This window comes from Molothrus ater, chromosome 5, assembly GCF_012460135.2.
Source record: "Molothrus ater isolate BHLD 08-10-18 breed brown headed cowbird chromosome 5, BPBGC_Mater_1.1, whole genome shotgun sequence".
Lineage (NCBI taxonomy): Eukaryota > Metazoa > Chordata > Aves > Passeriformes > Icteridae > Molothrus > Molothrus ater.
The window spans coordinates 56,262,247-56,289,801 of NC_050482.2; the positions used below are offsets into that span (position 1 = coordinate 56,262,247).

Below are 27,555 nucleotides of genomic sequence, written 5' to 3' on the forward strand. Positions count from 1 at the left end.
AACCTGCTCTAGGGCTATTGGGCTAGATGATCTCCAGGTGTTCCTGCCAACCCTATCTGTTCTATGTTTCTGTATATGAAAATATATTTTGTTACATAAATTGTGCCATAGTTTGGAGCAATAATGTTTGAAAAAGTAGAGAAACTATTTAATTATTTGTGTTGTTATTTTGAAGGCAGAATTAAGAAATTGCTTCTGAAATTAATCAGAAATTCCAGAAAAATTATGAGTATGACAGCAATGAAAGGGGTCTGGACCCGACTAAGGATATAGGGGGGTAGGATTTGTAGTGTGTGACCAATCATATAGGGCTTGTTAAATAAGATGCTAAGCACTCTGGTCCCAGTGCATCAAAATTTCTATGTGCACAACAGGTACAAATCATGGTATCTTGCTGCCTGTACAACTGCAGTGCTTTCTTAAGTAGGCCTGAGAGTGGCTATATGTCACCAAATGCTGTTCAGTACTTACAAAAAACTCCTAAACTTCCTGTGTGAACATGTTAGGGAAGTCTAAGAGACTTGGTTTTAGTCATTTTAAAAATAACTTGAAGATCTCCTCTAGTCTATAAAACCTGAGTGGACCACAGGCTCAGGCTGTTAATGACTACACATTGAAAGAATGTGAGTACTCATTCTTGTGCTCTGAAATTACATGAATACCCCAGGCAAGGACTGAGTTTTGCTTTGAGTAGATTGCAGCAAGTGTCCACTTCATAATTTCACACATACTGTTTGAGTGGGACCTCAGGGCTTTCAAGTTGCAGAATTTGTCAGTAGATGGTCAGTCCATTTGCTTTAACATGTAGTTTCCCCTCTGATTTAAGGTTCTGTACAACCAATATTAGGTATCTCAGAGGAAAAGGTAAGAAAGCTTTCAGTGGAATGCCTGTAGAAAGCTCTGCATTGTTCCTGTAATTTACAGATTCATTTACATGCAAGAGTCTGTTGGATTGGGTCCAGCAGAGGGCTATGGAGATGATCAGGGTACTAGAAATCTCTTGTATGAAGAGAGGCTGAAAGAGCTGGGTCTGTTTAGCCTGGAGAAGAGATGACCAAAAGAGGATCTTAGCAATGTCTGTCAGTATCTGCATGGAGGGTGTCCTGACAAGAGCTGGGAGCCAGGTTCTTCTCAGTGTGCCAAACAGCAGGATGAGAGTCAATGGGCAGAAACTGAAACACAGGAAGTGTTCCGTGAGGAACATCAGGAAAAACTTCTTTACTATGCAGGCAACTGAGCGCTGGCAGCCCAGAGAGGATGTGGAGTCTCCTTCCATGGAAGACCCTCAAAAGCCATGTGGACACAATCCTGAGTAATATGCTCGAGGATGACCCTGCCTGAGCAGAGAGGTTGCATGATCTCCAGAATTCTTTTGGTTTTTCCTTAAAAAATTGCATGGTGTTATATAGCTGTTAGAGAAATCCATTTATGTGTTCCCGAGTGCTGGCAAAAAGAATATGCACGTCTGGTGAATTTTACAGGGAAGGTGGAGTTAAGGTGGTTATTTGTTTTGATTTATTTTGAGTTCTTTGTTTGTGTTGGCTGTACACTACCAAGCCAGCTCCAAACTTACTAAATTCTTGCCTTCTCTACATAAATATGATGTTCCTGAAGTCAGGTTTTTTGACTGTTGTTGCTTTTCATTGGTAATTCCCAGCTCAGGGCAATGTTGGTCTCGCTTTATAAGAGATGAATGTGGCTGTTCTGAAGTCAGGTTTTTTGACTGTTGTTGCTTTTCATTGGTAATTCCCAGCTCAGGGCAATGCTGGTCTCGCTTTATAAGAGATGAATGTGGCTGATGTGTCCATCTGTTGAGTTGCTTAGTACTAACACAACTTACTGTAGCTTCCATGTTCTAATGGGTGGCTGCTGCTTAGCTGGTGCACAGGTGTCCAACTGTTTTCTTAAACCCAGGTAGTCAAAAAAAACCCAACCAACCAGTCAAGCTTTGTACTGTGTGATATAGAACAGCTGGGTTGAGTAGTAAGCTAGTGTTGCCATATAATATTAAAAAAATAATTACTATTTGCTGTAAGATCTTAAATATGTTCCAGGTATTTCTGTCCAGAGAAATCAGAGAACATATTTGTTCTAAATACTGGGATTTGTGTTGCTCATGTTTATTAGAGTGGAAATGCTGAACTCATTTCCCAGGTGGCAAAAATGCTCATTTGCCCAAACATTTTGTGCCAAAGGAAGCATTCATTCTCTGAAACTATTCAGAAACTGAGGCTGTGTTTATAAAACAGTTTTCGCCAGTGGAGATACTTTCAGGAAAATGTAATTGTTTTGATATGACCTACAGGAAGGATTTCAGCATTTTTCTGTTCCCCAAAAGTTTAATGTGTCTGATTATGCCAATTCACCTGAATAAGCCAGTCTTTTTCTTCTCCTGCTATAGTTCTCATTACACTGTATTGAAAGTTGTGCTTGAGACTCTCCCATTTCTTCCATTTTTCATGGACCTCAAGTATTGTCCATATAGAGCATGAGAATGACTTCATAGCCTACTGGGTGCTGCAGTGTTGAGGTTAAAATCACTCATCTGACTCTAGAGAGGCCCCTAACTGTGTTACTGACAGGTAACAACAAAAATCTTTAATCTAGCCATTTTCTAGGCTCTTATTACCAGAGCTCAGGAAGGAAGTACTTCATGTGCTATAGACCTGGAAAATCTTACCAACTTGAGACGGAGATACTGTCTCACTTTCCATGTCAAGTTTCATGGTTTGTTTACCCCAAAAGAAAAAATCTTTTTTCATTATTGAGACAATAATAACAATACAACTAGAAAAACAACAAGCAGTTTTGAGTTAACCCAAACCAGATTTTTCTAATCTTGGTAGGGTCTATAAGTAAATGTAAAAGGAAGCAGGTATAAGCAGTAATTATCCTGGAAGGATAGTTCAGTTCAGCCTGCAGCAGTTAATGATGCTGAGGAAAAAGACAATGGGGCATATGACAATAGACTATATAATTTACTTATCTCAAATTTATCCTTCAATTGATCAGGACTGCTGCTTGTTTGTATCTGTAATTAGCTTCCCTCCACTAGGTTATGGAGTAATGTTAATCCAGCATTTGCCACTTGGAGTGCCTACTAAATAGGGCAGGAGATCTTTCTTCTTTTTAGTGCCTTTATTAAAAATCAGCTCGGGTGGGAAGCACGGGTGGGCCATGCACACACTGTCACCGCTCCCCGAAGTGACTCAGAGAAGGAGAAAGAGCAAGTGCAGGCGTGTCCACAAGAATACAGGCACAGCTGGGGCTTCTATTCTCACAAGAGCACCAAACACTTTGAAGCGTTTCAGTTTGGTGTTCAAGGTTATCTTTCTAGCTGACATCTTTGGTTAGGGTGAAAGGTAAAAAGGGTCTTAGCAGACACTAGATTCCATTCTTCACCTCTAGACATCACTTAGATCTCTTAATTCCATGGTGGCTCCTTGTTTTAGGGGTTTTTCCTGCTAGATTTGGTGAGGTGTTTCTACATTTGCATACCAGCCCGATGTCACCTCCTCCTCACAGTCCCGGGTGCCATTTTCCAGGAAGCAGCAGGGTGATACTCAACAAAGAGGGATTTCTAACTATCAACAACAGGTAATTAAAGAAAAACTATTAACTATAGGTGATTACAACATGAAATTATTAACAACAAATAGTTAAAACTCCCACTTAGCAGCAATTGGTTAAACCTGTTAACTTTGCAACCTTTAAAAAAAATGGACAACTTTTCTACTCATAACAACTAGATGTCTGTAGGAACTGCAAACTTATTCTAATGGAGCTGTGGATGTCTGTGCCTCACAGAAGAGCTTCATGCCTAGCTGGAGGCCGCTGGCATTCCCTGGACAATGGCACAGATGAAAAGAAGTGTGATCCAATTCACACACAATCGTCTTAAAGCCTGAATCAAAAGAGTGGGTAACATGAACAAATAATTGAGCAGGAACTTTTTTGAGTTTAGGCACTGTTGTCAGGAGGCCACCTGTGAAAGCACAGAAGCTACAACTGTCACATTCAGGGATTTGGATGTTTATTTTGGAAATGCTAAAAGCTGTGAAAATGGTTTTGGGGTCTTAAGAGGAGAGAGAGAGAGTGGTGCCCAGTTGGTTAAGAAAGGACAAACGACATCAAGAGAGTTGAACTTGATGCAACATCCACACAATATCCATGGGGCTGTTACCTTCAGCTCAGCAAGTGGGCAGCAATCACATGCAGCAGAGTTAAACTGAGAGTTACGTGTGTGTTTCCTAGGCTGTACAGAGCAAAGAAGTCTCTTGCAGCGGCATTTATGCCGTGTTTGCCTACTGTGAAATTTAAGACATTCCACTGTGTGTCAGAAAATAACTACAGAAAAGATTTGAAGCATCCTTTTCAAGTTGTGCGGGCAAACAAGATGCCCAGTCAGTGGGTGCTGAGTGGGAGTGGATAGGTGATTGTAACCCATTAAAAAACTGAATTCTCCAGGACAGATCACAGCCATCACTTTAAGTGTTCTATCCTTGTACATATGAAAAGAGTGGTTCTAGGGATCAATTAAGTCATCAATTACTTTAGAATGATTGTAGTATTCGTTACCCAAGAGCATTCTTGTGATTGTTTCTTTATGTCTCCCATCTGCAAAATGTGCTTTATTTCTTGGGGAAAGGTAGTTTTGCACACTTTTTGTTGGTTTGGGGGGCGTTTTTTATGTCTAGTTCAGTAAACATTGACTACTGTAGGATCCCTCTTCTGCAAGTGCATCTTTTTTCACCAAGGGCTCTAGTGAGTATTTTTGCAACGGTGGGAGTGAATGAAGCATTGAATTCAGGGCTGTGGTGCTCTTTCTCCTTTTCTTCACCAGATTTTTCAGTTTCTGGAAGGAGGGGACAAAAGTGCAATCTAGCCTTGTGCAAATAACAGAGAATTCAGGCCCAGCTTTTAAATTTTTCATGAAGTCTGATTTCAGATCTGCTGGAGATAGAAATGCTGTGTACATAGGTAGCAATGTCTCTTGCCTCTAATACTTCTCCCTGCGTGCTTATATGAAGATGGTTTGGCAGCTCTTGCAATTAGCAGTGATTCTGGTTTCCATGGCCCCCTCAGCTGCTGCAAGGGATCACCCTCCCTACCTTCACAGCGTGTCACTGCTTGTAGGAGCGTTCCAGCAGGAGCACCTGCCTGCAGCCTCTGATCTGATACCACTCCTACATGCCAGATTTGCTCTTTGGGCTTACATGGGTATCTTGAGATCCCATCTTCCAAGACACCCACTCCAACAGAGCATCACGGTACTTGGAGGATTAGAGAATGTTCCAAATGCTGCTGTCATTAAAGGTTAACTCACAGAAATGAGCGCATTTTGTTTTAAACATGATATATTGAAGTCATTTGAATTGTTTCTGTGATTATCTTATTTGTGTATTGCTGTGCTTCAAGGTTCAGAATAGATGAGAGAGACAGTACGAGGCTAGGGAGGATTTGTAAGATGAAGAAAAATGCAGAAAAAGCAAGTAGTGAATGAATATTTACTCTTTCTCACAATAATGGAATCTGGGGGCATTCATCCAGACTATGAAGCAGCATTTTAGAAATAAACAAAAGCAATTTCTCTAATCTTCAATGAGCCCAACATGATTGGCTCATGTTGGGCTCATTGGAGATTAGAGAAATCACACAGGAAAGACCCAGCAGGACAATAGTCTAGGAAGTGATTTAGGAGAGTTGATAGGTGTGTGATGCTGAAACCTGGGAGAACATGTCTGCAATGGTATTGTCCCATCTTTACAGTCTTCTCCTGAGTACAAGCTACAAGGACAGTGTCAGAGATGCTAGGCTAGGTGTGATTTTGGTATAATTATGACTGTAGTAAATCCAACACTGTGATTTTTTAAAATTTTATTTAGACTTTCAGCCAGCTTTCGGACTAGAAATATTCAGAATGTAATTATTTTAAATTCCAGAATCAGGCACTTATATTTTCCAAGCCTGTGGTTGCTAATCTTTTCCCTTACAAATGCAAAATATCCCAAGTGGTGTTTTGTTGCTAACATTTGTGTCAAGTCTGCAGTATTGCTATCAGTTCTTCATCTCTCTGTCACAATGTTCTGCACTGGTTAAATAGGCATCTTAGAGATATCTTCCAAAAGTTTCTAAGAGTAGCTTAGAGGAAATAAAATAGCAGCTCCTTAGATCATGAGTCAAAATCTTGTTTTTGGAAGTCTTGGTGCAACAGCAAGTACATTTTTACTATGGTTCCCAAATGCTTTGCTGATTTTGAAGACTCAGATTTCTGAGGGTCTTAAGTGTTCATCAAAATGCTGACATAAAAATGTCAGAAGGAAGGAAGAGAAGATGAGGAGAGGAAGAAAACAGTGGACATACTGTTCCTGGCATTGACTCTGTGTAGTGTTTCCACTTCTGTGTCTTCCTGCTTGTGGTTTTGGTTTCAGGTACCCTTAGCAGACCTTTCTCCCTCCATGGTATCCAAACAGGACACTTTGCTGAAAGAGCTTCTTTAGGCCAAACACTGCAGGAAGCTCTGTGCCAGATCAGGGTGAAACACCAGTGAAGTTAATTTGAAAAATTCATCAGATAAATTAAATGAGAAACTGAAAACATTTGTTTATTTAATACATAAAGCATTCATCTTTATCAACTGTAATATTTCCTACCCTTTGATACTGTTCCACACTACCACTCTCCAGAGGATCTCATCTTACTAATGTACAGAACATGAGTTTGATTATATGAAGGCAGTGGGCCAAAAAGCTAGAGGTCTTATGCAAATTGAAATCTGCATTCATTTGCATAATGCTTCTGATATAGAGATATAGATATAGCTACATATGTATGTATTTATGCAGCCATTATCTCTCTGTCTCTGTTGAAAGATCCTTCTCCTTTCCCAGCCTTTACCAGAGCTGTCTCTTGCCCTAGTCCTGGTTGTCCTTGATGAGGACTGGCCACTCTGAAGTCCAGGGGCTCCTCTTCCTGCAAACATAGGTTTGTCATTGGTCTAAATTCTGCAGCAGCAATTCTTGCTTTTGTGCTGGTGGTCATCTGAGCTGTTTATTTGTGCTGGTAAGGAGCAGTTAAAAGCTGTGGAAACTGAGCTATTTCTAGGTGCTTCCAGCAGCAGTTGTCTTTGGCAAACAGAATCACAGGACAGTTCTTTGTGATGAGCATTACAGAGGATGTCTTAAGCATGTGTGTTCACTCTCTACTAGTTCTTCATCCTCTTTTTGAGGATGAGGGTTGGAGTAGCCATGTGGAATGACCATCTGAGCTCAGCTCAGGTGAGAATAATTTAACATTCTTTAGTGGGTTTGGATTGTAAAGACTTGGTGAAATCTTCCTGCATCAATTGGATTTTGGGACTCAGCTCTCCTATGAGCACTGGATAATGTACTTTAGGAACCAGCACACTATCAGGTGGGGAGACCAAGCTGAAACTTTTGTCATACAAGGAGGCTGGGAAATGGATTTGACTTTCCATACACCAGTTTAAAGTAATGGAAGCTTGCTCCTTCTACCTTGAGGCTGCCATCGTCAGAGAGACAATCTGAATTATTGTCTCCTGACAATCCTGAATGATCAGTGGTACCTGATTTTGTGTAAAAGTTTATGAAAGAAGACCTGTCTATTGCTCAAAATAAGAGAAAAATTCTGTTTCATTAAGAATAGAGTAATAAACCAAGTAAGCTTTGTATTTGTGCTTAATAAATTTAGAAGTTTTTAATATGGGTTTAGTTGGGGCTTAGAGTAGGTGTTTGAGTCACTTTTATGCCATAAGTGACTTTTTTCAAATCTCCAGAGTTAGGCCCTGGGGTGCAGGTATAAACTGTCACACAGAGTTGGCACCAATTAAAGCTCCTGAGAATCTACTCTCAGTTTTTTTCAAAACAGTCAACAGCCATGTTTGACATGTAGAGAGCCAGCAAAACTGGAGCTAAAAAAAGCTTTGTTGAAAATCTGACTGCTTATTTTGGTGTTTATGTGGAACTTAATCATTAGAAAATCTCGTCCTAAATTCAGTCTCATCCATGTTGCACTACCAATGTTTCCACTTTCAGGTGGATAAATTGAGCTGCACTGAATAAGAATTGCACAACGAAAAAAAGAAATAGGCCCTTGGGCAGGTATTTCATTTGTGAGATTTGAAAAAATTCAGAGACATTAAGGAATTACTCTGCCAGATCTACCAAAGCTTGAGCTTCTTGGAGTCAATGGAGTTCTCTTGCATAACTTCAGAAGACTATTTTATGCTATTCTCTCAACTGGGTTATTAATGAACTGATAGGTTGATCATAAAGTGACTTTATTGGAAAGAAAGTTTACCAAGTGAAGAATTCAGTAAATATTTTCCAGGCATCCATGTCCAATAGATTGCTTGGTGTGGTGAATAGTAAGCAATACTGCCCTTTAAGACTGCAGTAATACAAAGTGCTCCAAAAAGCCTAACCCAGTCTCAGAACTGAGACCTGAGAACATGTAAATCCTGCATCATCAAGCCAAGATCCATTGCAAGGCATATGTATGGTGTAGAGTAGTCCTAGATCCTAGCTGTTTGTTTTCTTCAAGTCCTTCACCAATGCATACTAAAATAATTTTGAGAGTAGCAATTGAACACAATTGGAAGAAATTCCTCATAGAAAATCCTTTTAAAGAGTTTTGATTGTAATAATTTTATTTTAGCATATGGATTTAGGGCTTGGTGATAGATAAATTGATCTCATTATGGAAATGGTAAATGATTAGCATTTGTTATCAAGAGCAGAAAAAAAAGTTTACAAATCATTGCATTTGTTTCAGAGTATTCATGAGAGTTGAAAGGCAACTGTTTGAGTTACTTTGTGATACCATAAACAGAGCTCTGGGAAGACCACATACTTTGTAGCATAATTTGAGGTTTGTGCATGTACCAACTGAGACTTTCCTTCAGTAAGTGCTCAGCTAATTTTCCAAAAAGGAGAATCTAGATTCCAGGCTTCCTTCTTGTGCAGGGGTAGGCAAGGAAAGTCTTCATTTTCCCTTTTTCTCCACACTTCCAAAATCTCTGATTGGGTCGTGACAATGTTCGCATCTGGAAAAGAGGAAGAACTGAGTGCAGGGGGGATTTTGATACAGAAAATTTAAGTCAATAGCACTTAACGTTTCCTGGTAAATAAAAAAAAGGAGAACTGTCTACACACTTACATTATAGTTCAAGACAGAATGAGACTGCCTGGTTTCCCTGGGTGCTGCTGTAAATTACCCCAGAGCTTTTTTCTCTGTGAGAAAGAGCTACAACTGCTGTCACACGAAGGCAGCACAAACAGCAATAGCTGAGCAAGCTGCTGGAGCTCATGGCCAGCCCTGCATTCAGAGCTGCCTGGAGTTGGCTTTGCTTGCAACAGTACCATCAAGAGCAGCTTGGGTTTACCTTACTGTGTTGTGGCCACTCCTGGTGGAATTAATTTCTGCAGGAGCTATGCCAGCTTTTCTGAGGTTTGGAGTGTTGTGGATAATTTAGCTTTGTTGTGGTTTTTTTGCCCTTTCCAAAAATAAAATGAAAGCAAAACACACACCAACTCCATTGCCAACATGTTGGCACATACTGTGAAATATCTTAACTGGCTGAAGGGTCTTCATAAAAAAGGAAAGCATGGAATTTTCAGGTGGCAAGAAAAAAGCAAAAAATACATATTTTCATGAGCAAAACAGGGAAATTGCAAAGTTGAATGTGGGTCAGATACCTAATAGTGGCAGTGCTGATACGTAGGTGTCTGTTAAACACTACAGCCTAAAAACAATTACGCCAAAGAGAAGTGATGGAGCATAGGCCCTCAAAACAGCCAGTAGCTAATGCTGCCTTTGTGGTTTTATATATTTGCTTATTAAAATGACAATACAGACATGGAACATCTAGATTTAAGAAGCCTTCTTTTCACTAAACAACATTAAACAAAGTGACAAAGTAGGGGGTTATGACTCCAGTAATTGAAACATGCTGTTCTGTTCAAGACCAGAACTCTATAAAGACTCTTTTCACCCAGTAATGCCCTTTGTGTTTGCCTGCTATCCCTACTAGAAGTTACTGTAGACCTGAAGTATGTCTTTCCAAGTGGAGTGGGAATGACAGAGTGCAACAGCACACTTGGCAGATGGGGTCACACCCTTTTTAGGTTATTCTTGTTCATTGTGCACTGGAAATCAATTTGCAGCTCAGAATACATGAAGACTTAGGGAGATTCCTCTCCCCACTGTTTGGGGTTTTGTTTTGGTTTTTTTTCATGTCAACTTCAACCCTAGGATACAGGAAAAATAATTAGAGGGATTAATTTGGATTAACTAATTTGGGTAATCTTCATTAGCCTAATTTACAGTGTGCCTTTTTGTGTGTTCCTCACTCTTCTAGATTTGTATTCTGAATCTGTGCATTACCCTGAATTTCTTTTTCCTTCTGTCTTGTAGATGTTGATGAATGTCTGGATAACAATGGAGGGTGCCAGCAGATTTGTGTGAATACTATGGGCAGCTACGAATGTCAGTGCAAGGAGGGCTTTTTTCTGAGTGATAACCAGCACACCTGCATTCATCGCTCCATTGGTAAGTTTTCAGTGGGTAAAATGTGCTGTTTAGAATAACCATGCTCAATCAGAAAAGCTGAAACAGTTTGGGGTTTGTTGGGTTTTTTGTTTTTAAATCTCCACAGTTCCCAAAATCATTTTACTGGTTGGTTGGATTTGATTGATTCCTCTGCTAGCCAAACTTGTAGCAGAGCCATAAATAAGACAAAGAGACAGGCTTTGGTTTGACACACAAATTATACTTGGTTCACACAGCAGACTCTTTGTGTAGGCAGAGACAGATTTTCAAATAGTAACTTTCTGGTTCTGAGTTTCCAGAACTTTAAAATCTGTTTATTAGATAATGGTGTGCCTGTGTTTCACCTTAGAAAGCATGGTATCTTAAATCCAAACAAGCAGCTTGTTACTTCTGTAAGTTACACAGCTTGTGGGGGTTTTTGCCAGTTGTGTAGCTCATTATTTCATTGCAGACTGATCGTGGCTGATAATTGGCACTGGATTTTCTGTGGTTCAGTACTCTCTCCTTGGGTGGATTAAAAATCAGTTTCTCTGTTGCCTATGCACTAGCAATAGAAACAAGAAATCCCTGAAAAACTGTGATCCTTGTCTGCTGCTGTTTTGGACTAGAATAAGCAGCTTTCCCTTTTCTATGGATGTCAGACACGGAAGACAAGTTTGAGTGGAAAGGGAGAAAAGAAAACAGCATAGTCATAAATCCTTGCAATTAAGTGGATTCTCTCAGTGTTCATTCAGGCTTCTGTGACCCTGGAAGCAGTGGGAAGATATGCTAGCAAACTCATTTACCAATAAGCAATACAGAATGACAAAGTAGCAAGATGAGACTGGTGATCAACAGTGCTGTAAATTTCAAAAGGCCACACAAATGCTTCTGAGCTATTTTAAGAGACTAATACTAACCAGAAAATCATGCTTGAATACAGAGTATGAGTTTAGTCATTCTGTTGATAAGAGAGCAAAACATTGTTGTTTTGCTACAACGTAGCATCTCAGAAATGTAGATGTGTTTCTGGCACTGTGTGTCTGCTTAAACAGAATTGTAATGACAAGTAGTGATTTTGACTTTCAGAATCATGAAACTATGGAATATATATAACTGTGGAATATATATACTATGGACAGGTCCACTTTTTAGCATGATTATTAAGCTTTAAGTATTTTGATTATGATAAGAATATGCAATTAAGCTACATGAACCAGTGCATGTTTGAGGTTGTTATCCAATAGGTTTTTTTGTCATTCTTTAAACCTAAATTGTCCAGATTTCTGTCCACCATAAAGTAACCCTGACACAGAGATATCCAACAGAGCAAAGAATAGTTGCTGGAGGCTTAATGAAAAGCACTTGCAGAGTACTGTACTACAACCATTATTTCAATTTGCACATTATAAAAATTCCCAGCTGTAATAAAAAAAGAATCTAGTTATCTGAGATGGAAGCTAATGAAATAAATGAAAAATGAGACTCTAAAGGCAAAAGTTTATTCTAAGGAATAGTTTCATGGCAGGAAAAGGGTGTGCTTTTATGGCAATGAGGATTACTAGTTTGTCAGAAAGACTAGGGGAGTGGATTTGAATACTGACTGCTGTGGGCATATAATAAATATGCATGGAAAATATATTTGTGTTAACTTGTTTACAAAGAAAATGTCATATAAGATATGGACGTTTAATTTGAAGCAATATATGAAATTGTTTTAGATCTGAAAAAAAACCAAGCAAACTACCAAATAGATGAGTGGGAACTGCAGTGTGTTTTATGAACGAATGGTTTGCAGCTTTTCAAAAGTAAAGTGTCAGTTTACAATAACAGCAAACATTACACTGCAGTGTCATGATCCCCTAACAGAAATACATCAGGTGGGTATGCTAGAGGAAGGAACTGAGATGAAATGATCTCTCTCACTTGCCAGAGGTGCCTGAACTGCAAACAGTAAACATGCATGGTGAGAAAGCAAATGGCTTTTTTAATATTTGTGTTTACTTGCTTTCGTAGCTCTCACTTGTAAGTGCTGCTACAGAAACTGTTGGAACACAAAAATACACATCAATGTATTTATCCAGGATGGTGCCAGGGCTATATTGTGACTGTGCCTCTGTTAGTAAACAGGGCTGGAGTGGACAAAGGCACCCCATGCAGCCAGCACTGCAATCCAAACACGAAGGAACTGACTTGCCAAAGCCCTTTAGCAAGTTTGTTGACTTTGTGCATAATAAGATCCATTCATTGCAGAGTGGTTGCAGAATGTTGGTGTCCTGAACATCACCTAAAGTCCTCCGAAGACTCAGCTAGTCTCAAACCATCAGCCACAAGGGTCTTCATGCAGTTTGCTGCCACCTTTCCCCTCCTGTTTTCAAATGCCTTGGGAAAAAAGGCAGAAGCATTGCAAGGTGCTTAGGAGATGATTGGAGTTGGGATGTGTTCAGAAGAAGGGGAGCAGAACAAAGCCTAAGGATGCCTTGTCTGCAGGCCCAGCTCACCCGTCTCAGGCACCAGCAGAGCTGGTACTGATCACATGCTTGGAGCTCACCAGCACATTCAAGTCATGGGATGGTTTCAGAGTTTAAAAAGGGCTTTGGATGTTGAGAGTTGAGCAGAGTTAAGTCCCTTTTTGCATTTAGCAGGCAAAAGAATGGTGTCTTCCAATAAGAGAGATCCTCCTTAAAATTGTAGGCTGCTCTGTGAATTTTCTCCACTTCCAGAGATGCTCTGTGCTTGTCCCAGTGTTTTTGGGGTGTTTTGTGTCACTGTGCTCCTACCCACAAGTTGTGGTTAAAAGCATATTGCAGCTCATGATGGGGATTTATGTTCTTGTTTCTCAAATGACACATTGGCTTGTCATCCACAAGTGTTATTATCTCTTGTAGACAAAAAGGATTAATGATCCACAGAGAAATAATAATTTTATACTAGTGAGAGGCCAAGCTGACATTAAAGTCAGAGCAAACCCTGGTGTCCCGGCATTTGCATTGTTTCACTGTCTTCATTACAGGCCTACTGATTTCTTATGTTTAGTCCCAGTATCTTTTCTGGGAGGATGCTATGCCCAGTACAACTTACCTCATTTGTTTTTGCATAAAACTTAATTTTGCTTTGCTGAGTCAGATTTCAGTGCTAGTTTACTCGCAATAATGATGGCAAGAACAGGGAGAGAGAATGGTAGGGAGAATAGATTGTAGAAGTTATGGAGAACTTATCAGTTGTTTATCTTTGTATATCTTAATTGCATGAGTGGGTATGAACACTGGGAATCATACCAGAGACAAGGTTGTGTGTGTTTCCTCATGACTTAAAGAGCAACCTGAATAAAACAGCTGTTACTGACTGTATCATCTCCAGCTCCAGAGGGAGCATGTGTTTAATAAATGTAGATATCACTATCGTACACTAGCTGTGACCGAGTCAGGTTAGTGGGTTACAGCACGTTTTAACTGAATTTGATGATAAACTAAAAACCCTAATTCAAAAAGCCTTGGGGCAGATCCTTAAAGTCCAAATTTAGGAAAGCTGGTGAAAAATCTAAATTGGGCTTAAAAAGTATTAAAGTAGACTTTGCCTGTAGGTACACAGATAAAATAGACAGAGTGCCTGTATCTCCACTGAAGGTCAGAGTGAACTCAATGAAGGCTTGGGTACATCCCATTTGTGTTACAACTACATAAGGTGTTGTGGGCAGGAGCCCTGGCTTCAAACTGCCTCACCCACCCAAATTCCCAGCTGAGCCCCACCCCCAGGGGCAAGTCTCCTAAAGCACAAAGGGTTTTTGCCTAGAAGCAACATACTTCAGGAGCTCTGTGGCTAGGAATACTTCGGGGCCTTTAGATTCCAGCCCTTGGATGTCTACATCTGGCATAGTTATATTAATAACTATGTCTTATGTCTGCTCATCATTCACTGCAATGGTTTTATATAGCAAGTACCAACTAGGCTGAAAAGGCAGGTGAATCAAGAGTGGCAATTACATGTGGAGATGAGAAGAGGTGGAGAAGTACCAGGCTATAGAAGGCTGAAATCATGGTGGCCTCATCAAGTGGTGAAAAAGCTTTTTACACAGTTGTCACTGTCACTTTCAAGTCTGTTAAAACACTGCTTAGCATGGAAATCGTTTTTCACCTCCCCTTATCCCATTAGCTTTAGCAGAGTTAGGGAACTTGACAAAGTCAAGCTACCACAACTTAACAAGATTCTCAAAAACAGCTTGTCTCTTCCTGTAGTAAAAGTGTAGGTTTAGACACTTTCCATAGGAAAAGGAAATGTACTAAGCCACATTGTCTTGCACTTGCTAAGCAAGCCTGTGGAATTGTTTATCGTGCTTTTGCTGATACACAGAAACTTGTTAAACTTGACTTTGTGTTAAACCCTTGTTAATTTTGCAGTAGTAGCATAGGAGTCCATTGGTCATCAAACTACTGAGTTTCTTCTTCTGAGGATTACAAAGCCATCTTTGTTCAATTTTTTTCCTTCCTATTTTCCATGATTTATTTTTATTCTTCATGTTTTTTCTTAGTTCAGTGCAATTTTGTAGTGGTAGAATAATGTGTTAGGACTCCCTGGAAGGAAGCGCTGTGCTGAGTCACTGAAGGAGGTGTTACAGTTGGGATTCTGGGATTCTTTATTCCCATCTCTGGTGCTGATCCCTTGTGGGACTCTGGACAAGAAGGTTATTGTGACTCAGAATTTCTGCAAAGCACTTTAGAGGACAGAGGTGTTTTTTCTACAGAAAGCACAATCATCTCTTCATATTTAAATTCATGTGGAAGGGTGACTTTAAATAATTAAGTGTTGCCAGCACTGTTCCAGACCTTATGAAGTACGAGTTTGCACGAGTTTCTCATCCCAACTATGAAAGCTCTTCCATGATGATGTAACCAGTTAAATTACTCCACCTGAACATGCTTCACCATGGCTACCCTGAGTGCAGGTGTCTCATTCACAGAACAATCCTATTTGTCTTATTTTAATTGGAATCCTAATATGATTGTAAAGGAATGTATGTAAAGAAAATTTTATAAAGGAAATCAGTTCATAGATAAAATAATAAGAAAGCATTTCAGACAGCAGCAGTTTTATCTGGACAAACTTAGTGTGATCTTGGAAGCCTTTTCCTAAAACTGCACACATTATGACCTAAGTGTAATTGAAACTTGTCTCTTTATGTGTTCCCATGATACATTTAGAATAAAATATTCAATTTATTATCTTTCACATAATATTGGAGATATAGATATAGAAAAGCTATTCGAAATCTCACTGTGCCCTGTTAGAAATGTATAACTTTTTAAAACTGTGTATAACCCATGAAAATTGCTGTACTTTCATTTCCAGCATTCTTTGCTCCAGGAGCCTGTGTGAAGGGTACCTTGCATTTTCTTTCTCTATTCCTCTGGAATACAAAGGAGTTTTAGTTTGTCTGGAAGGAAGATGCAACAAGTGAAAATACCTGGTATGAGTAAAAAGTAATTTCTGGTAGACCTGATCTCCCTCTTTTCATACACAACTGACTGATGATTGGGACTAGTAAAATGAAACTGGTGTAAAACCAGTTTAAGTGTAACCTGACTTAGGTTCAGCTGTAAGGGGAAGCAGTAATCATCATAGAATCACAAAATCAATTTTAGGTGAAAGTTTAGGGCTAGATGTGATAGTAAGTAGTCTCACAGGATCCTAGAACAGCCCAGGTTGGAAAGGACCTCCAGCCTTCTGTGGAAAAGGGAGCCTGGATGAAAATAGTGCCCTGTCTGGTCACATCCTGAAAACCACCATCAGCAGAGATGGTGACTCCACTGTGTTCCTGGAGAGGTTGTTTCACTGAATGGTCATTCTCATTGTAAAAATTGTATTTCTTGGGTCATAAGATCGATAAAACCTTGGTCAGTGCAACTTGCAACCATTGCTCTTTATCTTTTCTCCCTGTGGCTCCTTGCAAAAAGAGAGCCTCCATCTCTTTGTAGCTGCCCTCTAAGGACTAAACACTATCAAATAAAACTAAGCCTGTCCAAATAAAACTGCAAAAGCAGAGTTTTAAATATCAAAATTCTCAGTACTATTTTGTTGATTTTTTTCCCCTTAGCTTTTCACTTAGGACCTTCAGTAAATGTCAGCTTAAATGCTTAGGATGGAGACAAAGGCATGCTACTTTTGGCTGACAAAAATTTTAAAGGCATCTAAAACCTGAGGCTGCAATCTTCCATTTAAATGTAAGAAAATGGAAGTGTAAATATTATAGAATTGTCAAAGACTGTGTCTGAACTGCAGGAGAGATCCCATCCATGAGAGCAGCTGCAGTTCTATTGCTCAGAGGAGTCCAGACAAAAACCGGGATGTGAGAAAATGTTATGTGACATGAAATCAAGATAGATTTTCAGTATATCCCAAGTTGCAGAGTTAAATACAGCCAAGTAAAGTTGATTTCAGTCCTGTGTTGAGTTCCTAGGGACCAATTCAGATTCGTATCATACTTTCACTCAGCAAAATGGGACCAAGTCTCTGCAAATTCTACTTTGGTTTTTTAGCTCATTTGCCTTCCAAAAGAAAAATCTTTTGTTTCAGAATTTTCTGCGACTTTGGATTAGTTTTAATTCAGAAATAAAACCAAATTTTGTTGAGTAATCAATACCTATTGTTGCTTTGCTTCAGCTGAGATTGAGTGCACTAGAAAAGCAACAGTTATGAAGATACAGTAGATCAGGAGCTAATTGAAACTCAAAGAAAAAGTCTCCCAACACTCAGGAACAAGAGCAGATGTCCAGATTTTGCCAAAATCTGGAATTGAATTCCAAGAGTGTTGTGCAGAAGCTGTCCTTCAACGGGTACCAGATTTAAGAATACTGATCAGAACAGGCATAAATATTTTAAAAAGAAAACAGAAAACAAAACAACGCTAAAAAAATCATAGCCAAGATGAACTAGGAAACATCAGCTGGTAGGTAATCTAGAAGTCATATGGATATAGTGCTTGAACAGTAAATGCACAGTTGAATACGACTGAGTGATAAACTAGGACATGCAGGTAATTTCTCAGTGAGCAAGAATCTAAAATAGTTTAATGGTACAGTCATTGTTTCTGCATGGTTCTGTTGCCAGTGCCTTTTGGTGTGGAAAGGATGAAAACTAAAGGGGGAAAGTTAAGCTGGAGGTACTCTTGGAAAGAGCAGCTGTTTGAAACAGCCTGCAGCAGCATGACAGCCAGCCAGCTTGCCAGGGGCAGCACAGGATTTGTAAGTCAGATCAGAAATCTCTCCACACCTGCGTGACAGAAAGTGCAGCGAGCAGGCAGGAGCTCAGCAGCTGAGTGACTGGCAGTGCTGACAGGATGGGAAAACTACACGCACGAATGGGAAAACACACTGGAAAGCAGGACCTTAAGAAAAAAATTAAAAAGAGAAAATAGGCAAAAGAGGCTTTCACACTCAATCATTCAATAGCACTGGAAGGGAACCAATGTTCTGTTCATACTGTCTACTTTGGATACTATTATACTAAATAAAAGAACTGACATGTTTTTTAAAGGCCTCTAGCATCCAGTTGACTGAAACATCAGGTGAGAAAGATCTGGGAAGAATAGTACTGGAAAAAAGCTTGCATGCACACATAGCACAACAAATGGACTCTGTTTTAAGTATATACCATATGTTGTATTTGTCATGTGTCTTTCTCTGAATGCAGGGTCTGCTCTGAGTACTATGTAAAGATGCTCAGCATCTTTCATACCTGCTGTAGTCACTGCGTGGCTTGTGGTTTTCACTGTGTAGAGAAATCAGTCACAGACCGTGTTGCAGGCACTGTTCCTCTTTTCTGCTATCCAGGACAAATCTCAGATGTGATCCAGCAGGAGCTCTAGAGACTGGTACTGCTATGTGTTTCTGGTGGTTATAAACCAGGAGAAATTCAAGATATGAATAGCAAATACCTGTTCATAAAAACGGTTAGCCTCCTTTATGTGGCATGCATTTCATTGGTTCTATTAATTATTCAGTTCCATGTAGTTGTGTTTGAGGTTGCTCTGAGCTATTCTGAATTAATTTAGGAGTTAATTGAAATAAGAAGGGAGATGCATGTATTTAATAGTCATATATATTTCAAGCCTAAGAATACTTGCATGCTTTGTTAAATTTTATACCTTAGAAGTCACTGTGAATGCTTTCATAGCAGGAACTTTGTAGGAACACCATGAAATATTTTTAAGAGGAAACAAAAAGAAGAAGGGAGTGAGACAAAGGTATGTCAGGCAAACAGAAAATAAGAGGAGGAAGAGAAACAGCCAGCCAAGTGGGAATGAGGTGAAGAGGAGGAGAATAGATAGAAAATGAAGAGTGAGAAACAACATATGGCGAAAATCCATACTTCTTTTCTCTCCTTAATTCCCTGTCCCACCAGTAACATTTCTTTCCAATGTCAACTCCCTTAGAGTTTTCATTTAGGTAACTTCTCTCTTGTCTAAGCCACAGTTTAGTCAGAGGACAGTCATGGTAGCAGTGTCTTTGGAATCTTTTTTTTTCTCAGTGGAATGGATTGTGTGCTGAGATTGCAAAGTCAGCCTGCAATCATGAGCAACTCATCAGGATGATTTCCCTGCTCTGCTGCTCCCAGGATTCCAGAAATGCAGAAACAGAGGTGTTAATTGTAACAGGGGGAGGAGAGTATCTGAACTATGTTCATTATTGATAAAAGCATTGAGCTTGTGCAGCAAATCAATTAACCTAGGTTTTGTGCACCATGCATAGTATGACTAATCATTTTCCAAAGGCTGTGCCTGATTTATCAGGGCTGAGAAGCTGCAAGTAATCTTTCTTCTCTTGTTCCATCATAAAACATTCCCCTTGTAGTAAAAGCCACAGCACTTTTGGCCCCCTTTGATATGGAGTACCTTCTTTAAAAGTTCTCTGTGTTTATAGCTTGCTAAATCACTGCACATGCCATGTAAGCCCGTGTTATCCACTTCGGTGCTGCAAGCATTGTGTTACACAGCTGATTTACCAGAGCTGGCAGATTTTCTGCCTACACTTTACATGGGCAGAGGATGGAAAAATAGCTGCTATCTTCAATCCATATCAAACTGCAAAGTGCTAGAAAGGCCAAAGCTAAGAGCCTTCTTGCTAAAACATTAATTTTTAACAGAAATCCACATGATCAGTGTTGGCATTTCAGTATTTAGTGTAATGAGGATTGGTTATTTAAACTGACATTTCCTTGTAAGGCTACAAATGCCAAGATGGGGAAGCAGGAATGTGCATGTTCTTATGCTGTGTATTTCTTCTCCTTCTGCTTCTTCAGAAGTGAACTCCTAGTTACTTGCTTTTCTAATCACTAATTGGCTAGGGGATGTCGTAGGAGTTTACAAAAACTACCTCCATTTTGAAAGAGGACCTACACTATGTGCTGTAACTTACAGATAAGAGGGACAGAAAAGTTAAATAATTTGCTTAGAGTTACACAGGAAGGCTGTAGAAATCACAAGAACTTTCCAGGAAAACTGTGAAGGGATCATTTGTCAGTACATGCAGTTTAACTGATGCTGTGTTGATTTCACCAAATCTGTTTTGTTAAGCCAAGTGTCTGTTTTTATGTATGCTCCTACTATGAATAGAATGCAGATACCCTGAACCCCATTCTGTTGGTCTGTTATTTAATTTATCTTTCATCCCTGGTGCACTTTAACATCAGTGATTGATAACTTATGTGTACATGTTTGGAGGTCAAAGTGTAGCACACGGAACCCAGTGGATAACAGTGGATATCACAAATCCTGTTCTCTCCCGCCTTTCCTTCCCACATTTTTGTTCGCTTTGTTCTCTATTGGCTCAGTGTTGTAAATTGAATAATTCCTGATGGTATCAGGCAGCTTGACTTCTCAATGAAATTCAGGATGACTGCTGACTCTCTGCACTGTGCCTTTGTACTGGGAAGGAAGCAAAATTGGCATTGGAAATGGATAGGTTCTGAGAAGTGAGGAGGAATACAACCACTTGAACAAGCCAATGAAATGTTGCCAGCATTATTTTTGAAAGAAGTGTATTCTCTCACTAAGCCAGATTTTGTTCTCTGAAGTTGATTTTTCTGTTTTTCTGTGGTGGCATTAGTAGTAGTAGTAGTAGTAGTATTTAGGCGTGCAGACATTGTCATTGGCTGTGTGTGGAGTGGCGTTTAGGTAGCCTTGTCTGTCTCTATGGGTGGCTGTTGTATGGCACTGAGAATCCATGAAGCCTCTCATCGGGCAGAGAGGCTGCTGCAAGGAGCAGCTCAAACATGGAGCCTGATTTGCTGGGTGCAGGAGGGTGTTCCTGGTAGTGTCTCTGAATCCAGTTTCCTTTCACAGGTGAAATATTTCAGTATTGGGGGAGCTTTGCAGGAAAAAAATGAGCAGAACAAACCCAAAGGGTCCTGCTAGCTCTGCTGAAGGGCACATCCAGGCAGTGCTGGAGGTGAAACTGGCCTGCCTGAGCAGCAGCTGTTTGTCTGCCTGCTCTTCTACAGGACTGGGATTCTGCTCCTCACCTTTCCAGACAAAATGCTTTCTGAGCTCCCTCTAAGCTTCCCAGGAAAAGCTATCATTTGGCCTAAATGCTTACTTAATGGTAATTTAATTGTTCTGCTCTAATCTGAGTCTGAAAAACATATCATAAAAATACAAACAAACCAGTCATGAGCTGTTTTAAAGTAGGAGTTGTAGTTTCCTAAGCTAATCTGTGTCTCATACTTGAGTCCTGAGTAGTACATTTCCCTGGAGATTTATTTTGAAACTGCTGCTTGTGTAGATCTAAACAGGACTTTTGAGCATTTGGCATTAGTTCAGAATACCGTGTGCTGTTCAATCTTCCTAGAATTCCAGAAGGAGATAGTGAGCTGTCATTGCTGTGCTGTCTCTCAGAGAAGCTGACCACTTATTGGCTCAATGAACATTGAATAATCTGAAGGATTGCCTATCAGGAGCTGCCAAAATGCTCCATAAAACAGTCTCACAACAAAATAAAATGCCAGAAAAACAATAAAATCAAAGAACACTAGTTGTAATACTGAGTAATTAGAGCCTTTAAAAGGATCTTAAGGATCCTCCCTGGTGGGAGCAGAAGAGCTCTTTTGTGGTTTTTATGTTGTTTTTGTTGGTTTTATGCAAAAGGGATATTAGGTGACTAAAGGAATTTTCCTGTTGTCCAGACTGTGGATTTGTTTAACCTAGCTCTAGTGTATATGTAGTAGCACTTCTGAAAGTCCATCAAATTCACTTGTTCCTATTAGCTGTCAAGTGCCTGAACCCAAAATGTAAATAAATATACCCCCATCTTATTTGTATGTCATTTGGTTAAATATTTTTGGGGTTGTTTTGTTTCTTCATTTCCTCCAAAACACCTGCAAAGGCCTTGTTTTCCCTTAGTGTTTTTTATGACTCATTTCATGGAGATACTTCTGTACTGATCTATACAAAGTTGAGCTGTCTCAAAAACAACTTTGTGATCCAAAGTGTGGCTGTATTGAAGGACATCTCATTTTTCCTTTTTCATATTTATTCTCTCTTTGGACTTCCACGAGTCCTATTTACAGGCAGAACCAGGATTTCCTTGCTTTCCAGTATGGGATGATGTCAGGAAAAACACTGCTATTTTTTTCTGCTTACCTTGACCACCAATAAATACCACCCAAATTAAAATCCATGTTCAGTGTTTAGCTGATGCTTTTCATCAAAGTATAGAAATCAAATACAACTGCTTATCAAGAAGAATTCTATTTTTTTTTGTGTTCTCACAAGCGCAGCACTATTGACTGCACTGTGTTTAGTCTTCTGCTGACCTCTGGCAAACAGCTTGTAGTAGATTCCTAAGGATTTTCTTCACCTTTCTTTACTTAAATCATTAAAGCCAGGGATTGCTACAAACCACATATGCTGCTAGCAGATCTCATGCTTATTCCCATGTGCAGTTCTGCCAATGCATCTCCATCTTCACTCATTCTGTCTTTTCACCTCCTTGCTCTTTATAAGAAATGGAGCTCCAATTAGTGTATACATGATGACTAGGATGAAATAATACAGCATTTCTGGCCTGTGAAATCTGTAGAGGCCAAAGACTGCTCCAGTCAGTGCTGTAGTGCTCTTTCTGAAGTGGAGATGAGAGCCAAGCCTGATCAGACCGGTTCTGAAGCCCACAGAGTCACAGCAGTTTCAGTAGGATTTGAACAGGCATCACCAGACAGTGTACATCTGCCAACAGGAGAGATTGAATCAGAAGGTGAAGCAAATCATCATTATTTCTTTGGGTTGCACCATTGCTCAGGTGCAGAAAGTCAGGAATAACTGTGCTACAATTCACTTCCTGCAGAAGAAATTAGCAAATCATTTCACCAAACTATAGGAGAGAAGTGACTCTAGATTCTATGCAGAGCTGTGAGAAAGAGAGTAAAAAGCAAGAAAGAAACCAAGAGGTACTAAGTAGACTAAAGGCAATTCAGTCCTGAAGAATATACTTGCAGAGCAATTACACAGCCTACAACTCCCAAATGCTACTAATGATTGTTATGTTAATGAGAGCAGAGCTATAAACAGGTGATGCCCTTCACTTTGGCACACAAGAGAGCCTGCTAGTGTTAGAGTAAAGAAACTATACTGTGATGCTAAATAAGCCTCAATGCACAGAAAAAAGAGCAGTGATGTGACAGCAGCAGTGTGGTTTGTGTACACAGTGGATGTTTCTCACCCTGAATGTGCCTGCAAAGCATATAGAGTTCTGAGAGAAGCAGGTTCTTCCACTTTCACACCACTATTGCCCTGTAAACATTTCATTCATCTCTGAAGTACAACTTGCAGATTAGACTTCCACTCATTGTGTTCTTGATAGCATTTGGTCTTAAATGGCTAATAACATAGGACTGCTATTTCAGGTGCCTCCACATGAAATCTGATGCTGAGTGCCCCAGAAAAAAAATTAACTGTTTGTGACAGGAATGGGATCAAATTTGCTGCTTTGAGGAAGATGTATTTGCCTACAAATGCCCACTGTGTGTCTGTGTTAGGTGCTGGTCCTAGCATTTGAACAGAGAAGCAAGAGAAATGCAAATACTAGTGAGAGTAAAAGCAGAAATTATAACTATGCTTTAAAACGGTCCTTTTGGTAATATTGTTGTTCAGGATTTTGTCCCCTGAGGTAACCAGAAACTGTTCTGATTGCAGGTAACTTTTCTCAAATGGCAAAATATTCATCATTCCCATGTACACCCATCCTTCCTGAGCAGCTCTCACTTCTCCCCTGACCTAGACCCTGCAATATTGCCTTCCAGACTGTGAATCACTCATCTCTCTCCCTTGTGCCCCCACCAAATGTTATCATCACACCCGCTTGAACCCTGACATTTGTTTTGTGTAAGCTACAATCCATGGTTCAGGCTGACATTTTACTCAGATTCCTCTTCTGAACTAAACTCAGGGAAAACACAGCAACATATTTTGTTTGCACAGAATGGCAAACTGTCTAACCATAAAAGCAAGCCCAGTAAAAAGTTTGGAAGTTTTTTCATAGCTAAATAGCCCTTTTGTATTTCAACTAGAAAACAAGCTGGGTTTGGGGTTTTTTTTTTCTTCTTTTTGGCCTAGAAAACAGTGTTATACCACCAGTGTATGTATATTTAAAATTTGTGTATACAAATACACATGCATTTCGTAAACACGTTTGCCTAAGCTATCCTTGAAAGCGGCTGCTGTGACCCCACTCCTTGCTTGCTATACCCAAGGGAGGCAGCATTGATTTTCTTCACTGAGTTTTGCAGGCTTTAATGAAAGCAAGGGAGAGGCTTGTGCCTACATTGCAATTTACTTTAATGTATGGGCAGTCTTTCAGACCTTTGTTATTGGGACTATTCATGTGCTTAAGTGTTTTGCTGGATTGAAGCCACAGAGCAGTTAGCAAATTAGTGCACATACCAGGGTAGAGCATTCTATTTCTTCTTCCCAGACAGTTTGCATTTCCAGTATTTGTGTAGGATATAGAGTGACAAGCAGCCCGTTGGCTTTATTAAATTGAATGCCAAAAAATGGGATGTCTTCTCTGTAGTTAGTATTTCTGCATCGCTTTCTGAAAGATCTTGTTCCCCTTTTCTTCCCATTCAAACTCCATTCCCTACAGAAAAAGTCTGGAGGGAAAAAGTCTATGTGGTGGCTATCATTGCCATACTTTATCTTCTGTGAAAGTAGCATTGTATGCATGGTTTTTCCTTGTGGTATGTTCAAACAATGTTAGAAACAAAATTCAGCTGCCAAATTTTTAGAGTGATAGCGACCACAGGTATTCATTGCAGGCTGACAGAAGCTTCTCTGAAAGCATTTGCCTAATTCTGTACTTCCACCTTGGAGTATGGGAGAGTAGTTGTACATCTCCTTTGGAATGAAATTCTGACAGTGGCATTTGAATTGGAAAAACACACCTTTCTACACAGCTTATTAGGCAACAGATGTGTTCTCACTTTGTTAAATTATTTGTGAGCTTCTATATTGATACTTCTTTAGCAGCAAATTGACCAGGTGATTTGAGGACCCCCACTCTCCCACTGGCACTGATTTTTATGGCATGTGCTCTCAGTCACCAGCTCATTTATTCCACAGCTCTGTTGTATCCTGCTTTCCACTTCTGATTAATATTGGGTGACTTTCTCAGAGCAAGGTCATACCCCAGTAGAGCCAAAAACACCAGAATTCCACCTTGCAGAAAGCAGGGCTGCTGACTGCATCTTAGTTTGCATGTTGACAGTATTTCCTGGCATTCTAGGCCTTTTTCTGTTCTGCTTATATTGCTATCTCCATGCTTATTGCATTAACTTTTAATTCCTGTGTGGACTAGTAGGCCAGAAGTTACTTTAAGATGTGGCTATGCATTGTTTTCTCATGGTGCAGCTTCAGAGGTAGTTACCTATTTTTTTAATAGAGCACCTTTCATCCTGAAATATCCCAGGGTGCTTTAGAGCTGTGATCCTAGGAAACAACATTACCCCATTACCTCTGGACCGAGATACTTGAATTTCTGGGCAGTATGGGATGTTCATACAGCACACGCTGGCTTTTACTTGAAACAAACTGTGATGCTCCCAGTAGTGATGAACACTACAATCAGGGGAAGGGAATGAGGAGCTAGGGCTTGTTTTCCCTTCACCACTTCCCTGAAAAACAACTGGAATTCATCAAGTAAGATAGTATAGAAACAGGTGGAGGCACAAGTCTCGAAAAACAAAACAAGGCTTGTTGTAGAGAGTGGAAATGCTGATGTACAACCAGGGTCAAAGAGTCAGCAGCAGGTGGACTCCTTGAAGAGGGAGAAGTTCTATATAAGAGAGAAATAAGGAAAGAGGGGTTTGTAGAGAAAGTGAAGGTGCAGGTGGTAACTACTCTGTAAGTAAAGAGAAGAAAATTGGAGCAGTAACTTGCAAGGGATATTAGAACAGATCTGGCAATGCAGTAGATGTTGACCAACATGACATTAATTTAGGAGCTGGAAATAGTGATCCTGATTGTACCCGTCCAACTAGAGATAAGTTATGGTTCCGTGATGAGGGAAATTATCAAGAAAACCCAACAAAAAGAACACCACCTCAGGAAGATAAAACTAGACTGAGATCAGAGAGAGAATGGGATGAGTGATGTTAAAGAAATAGGGTGGGGGGAAGGAAAAATTCCCGACCCTTGCTTGGAAGTCTCCCTTGCATTATCTTCCCTTTTCCTACATAAGAAGAGACCAGAAGTTCCACTATCTCTGTGGGTTAGCATGTCCTTTTCTTCTGTCCCCAAGGGCCCTGAACAGAAGCTCCACTGAGATGAGGCAATGAAGAGATGGGTTCTGGGCAGTGTACATACTTGAGCAGTTGGGCAAGGGACCCTCCATTGTACTAGAGGACACTTTTAAAGAAAGCATATCAATTTTCTATTTCCAGGAACCCACAAGATGCATCAGATTACTTTGATGAGCTTTCCTACCCTCACTGGGATATAGAAGGGAGTAGCCTCTACCCTGGAAAGTTAGCAAAAATCTCTTGGAAGAGGGATGAGTAGTTAATTTTTTTTCTTTTAAATTGCTGTAAATAGCCTCAGTAAAAAGTAATTAGTGGTAAATGTGTTGTATTGTATGTAGTGCAGTGCTCTGGGTTTGTTTAGCTACTGAAAAGTAAAGTGGGAAGTGTGAAAGAAAACATATCTGGGCACAGTAAAATCTATCTGTGGTTATAGAAAGTGTATTGTCATATGCTGATTCATAAAAGTGTAAATCCCTTCATATACCAACCTTATTCTGAGAATCCTGGAACTTTCTGAAGATGTGTTGATATTAAGCACGTAAGGAATAGGTGGTAGAGGGGAGTTATTATCTGACACAGTGTAAGCACTGTGCAATATTTATACAATCATTAAACTCTCTGCATTGGATGGGTCATTTGCTAAGGTAATTTTTGTTCCTTGTGTTCTCAACTGGCCCAGTTGTCAGTACCACTATGACCAATGGGTCTCAGGCTAACACAACTAGTGCCTTTTGGTTTTGAGTCTCTGATTACTCCATTTAAGAAATGGATTTATTCTGGGATGCTCTGAGGGAAAAGGACTTACTGCTGCTTTCCAACTTTAAAGAAAACACAGTCATGCTGCCTTTAGCTGTTCCTGCCAGAAGAATACAGTGACTGTGTGTAGCACCCTCCTGTGGTGTTTTGTGGCTTTTACTGCTACTTTCATTTTATCCTCTGCTCCCTCTTTATCAAAGTTAGTGTCCTGATACTCACTACTTTTAGCTAAGATTAGGACAGAAAGGTCTACCATAATGAGCAATTCATGTAATGCTGTCAGTTTTCCTCATGGGTCTTATTCTTATTTCTGGATACTATCACAGCTTTTCCCCATTCTGCTTGAAATCAGGATTTTAAAAAGATGTACTGCTTTAATCTTCAGGTTTCTGAATGTATTTAGTTTCATGTTAAGAAGGTAATTGAAAGAAGGAAAAGTATTGTGAAAACACAGGTGTAGTATGAGCA

At 39.8% G+C, this 27,555-nt stretch overlaps 1 protein-coding gene across 1 annotated transcript in view; it reads left to right on the forward strand.

Moving 5' to 3' along the window:
* SCUBE1 (signal peptide, CUB domain and EGF like domain containing 1) overlaps nucleotides 1–27,555 on the forward strand; it is a 192,680-nt gene that overhangs the window by 40,260 nt on the left and 124,865 nt on the right. Inside the window, exon 4 of the mRNA XM_036404941.1 lies at nucleotides 10,435–10,569. Within this exon, the coding sequence (XP_036260834.1) occupies nucleotides 10,435–10,569 (135 nt within the window). The remainder of the gene's footprint in view (nucleotides 1–10,434; nucleotides 10,570–27,555) is intronic.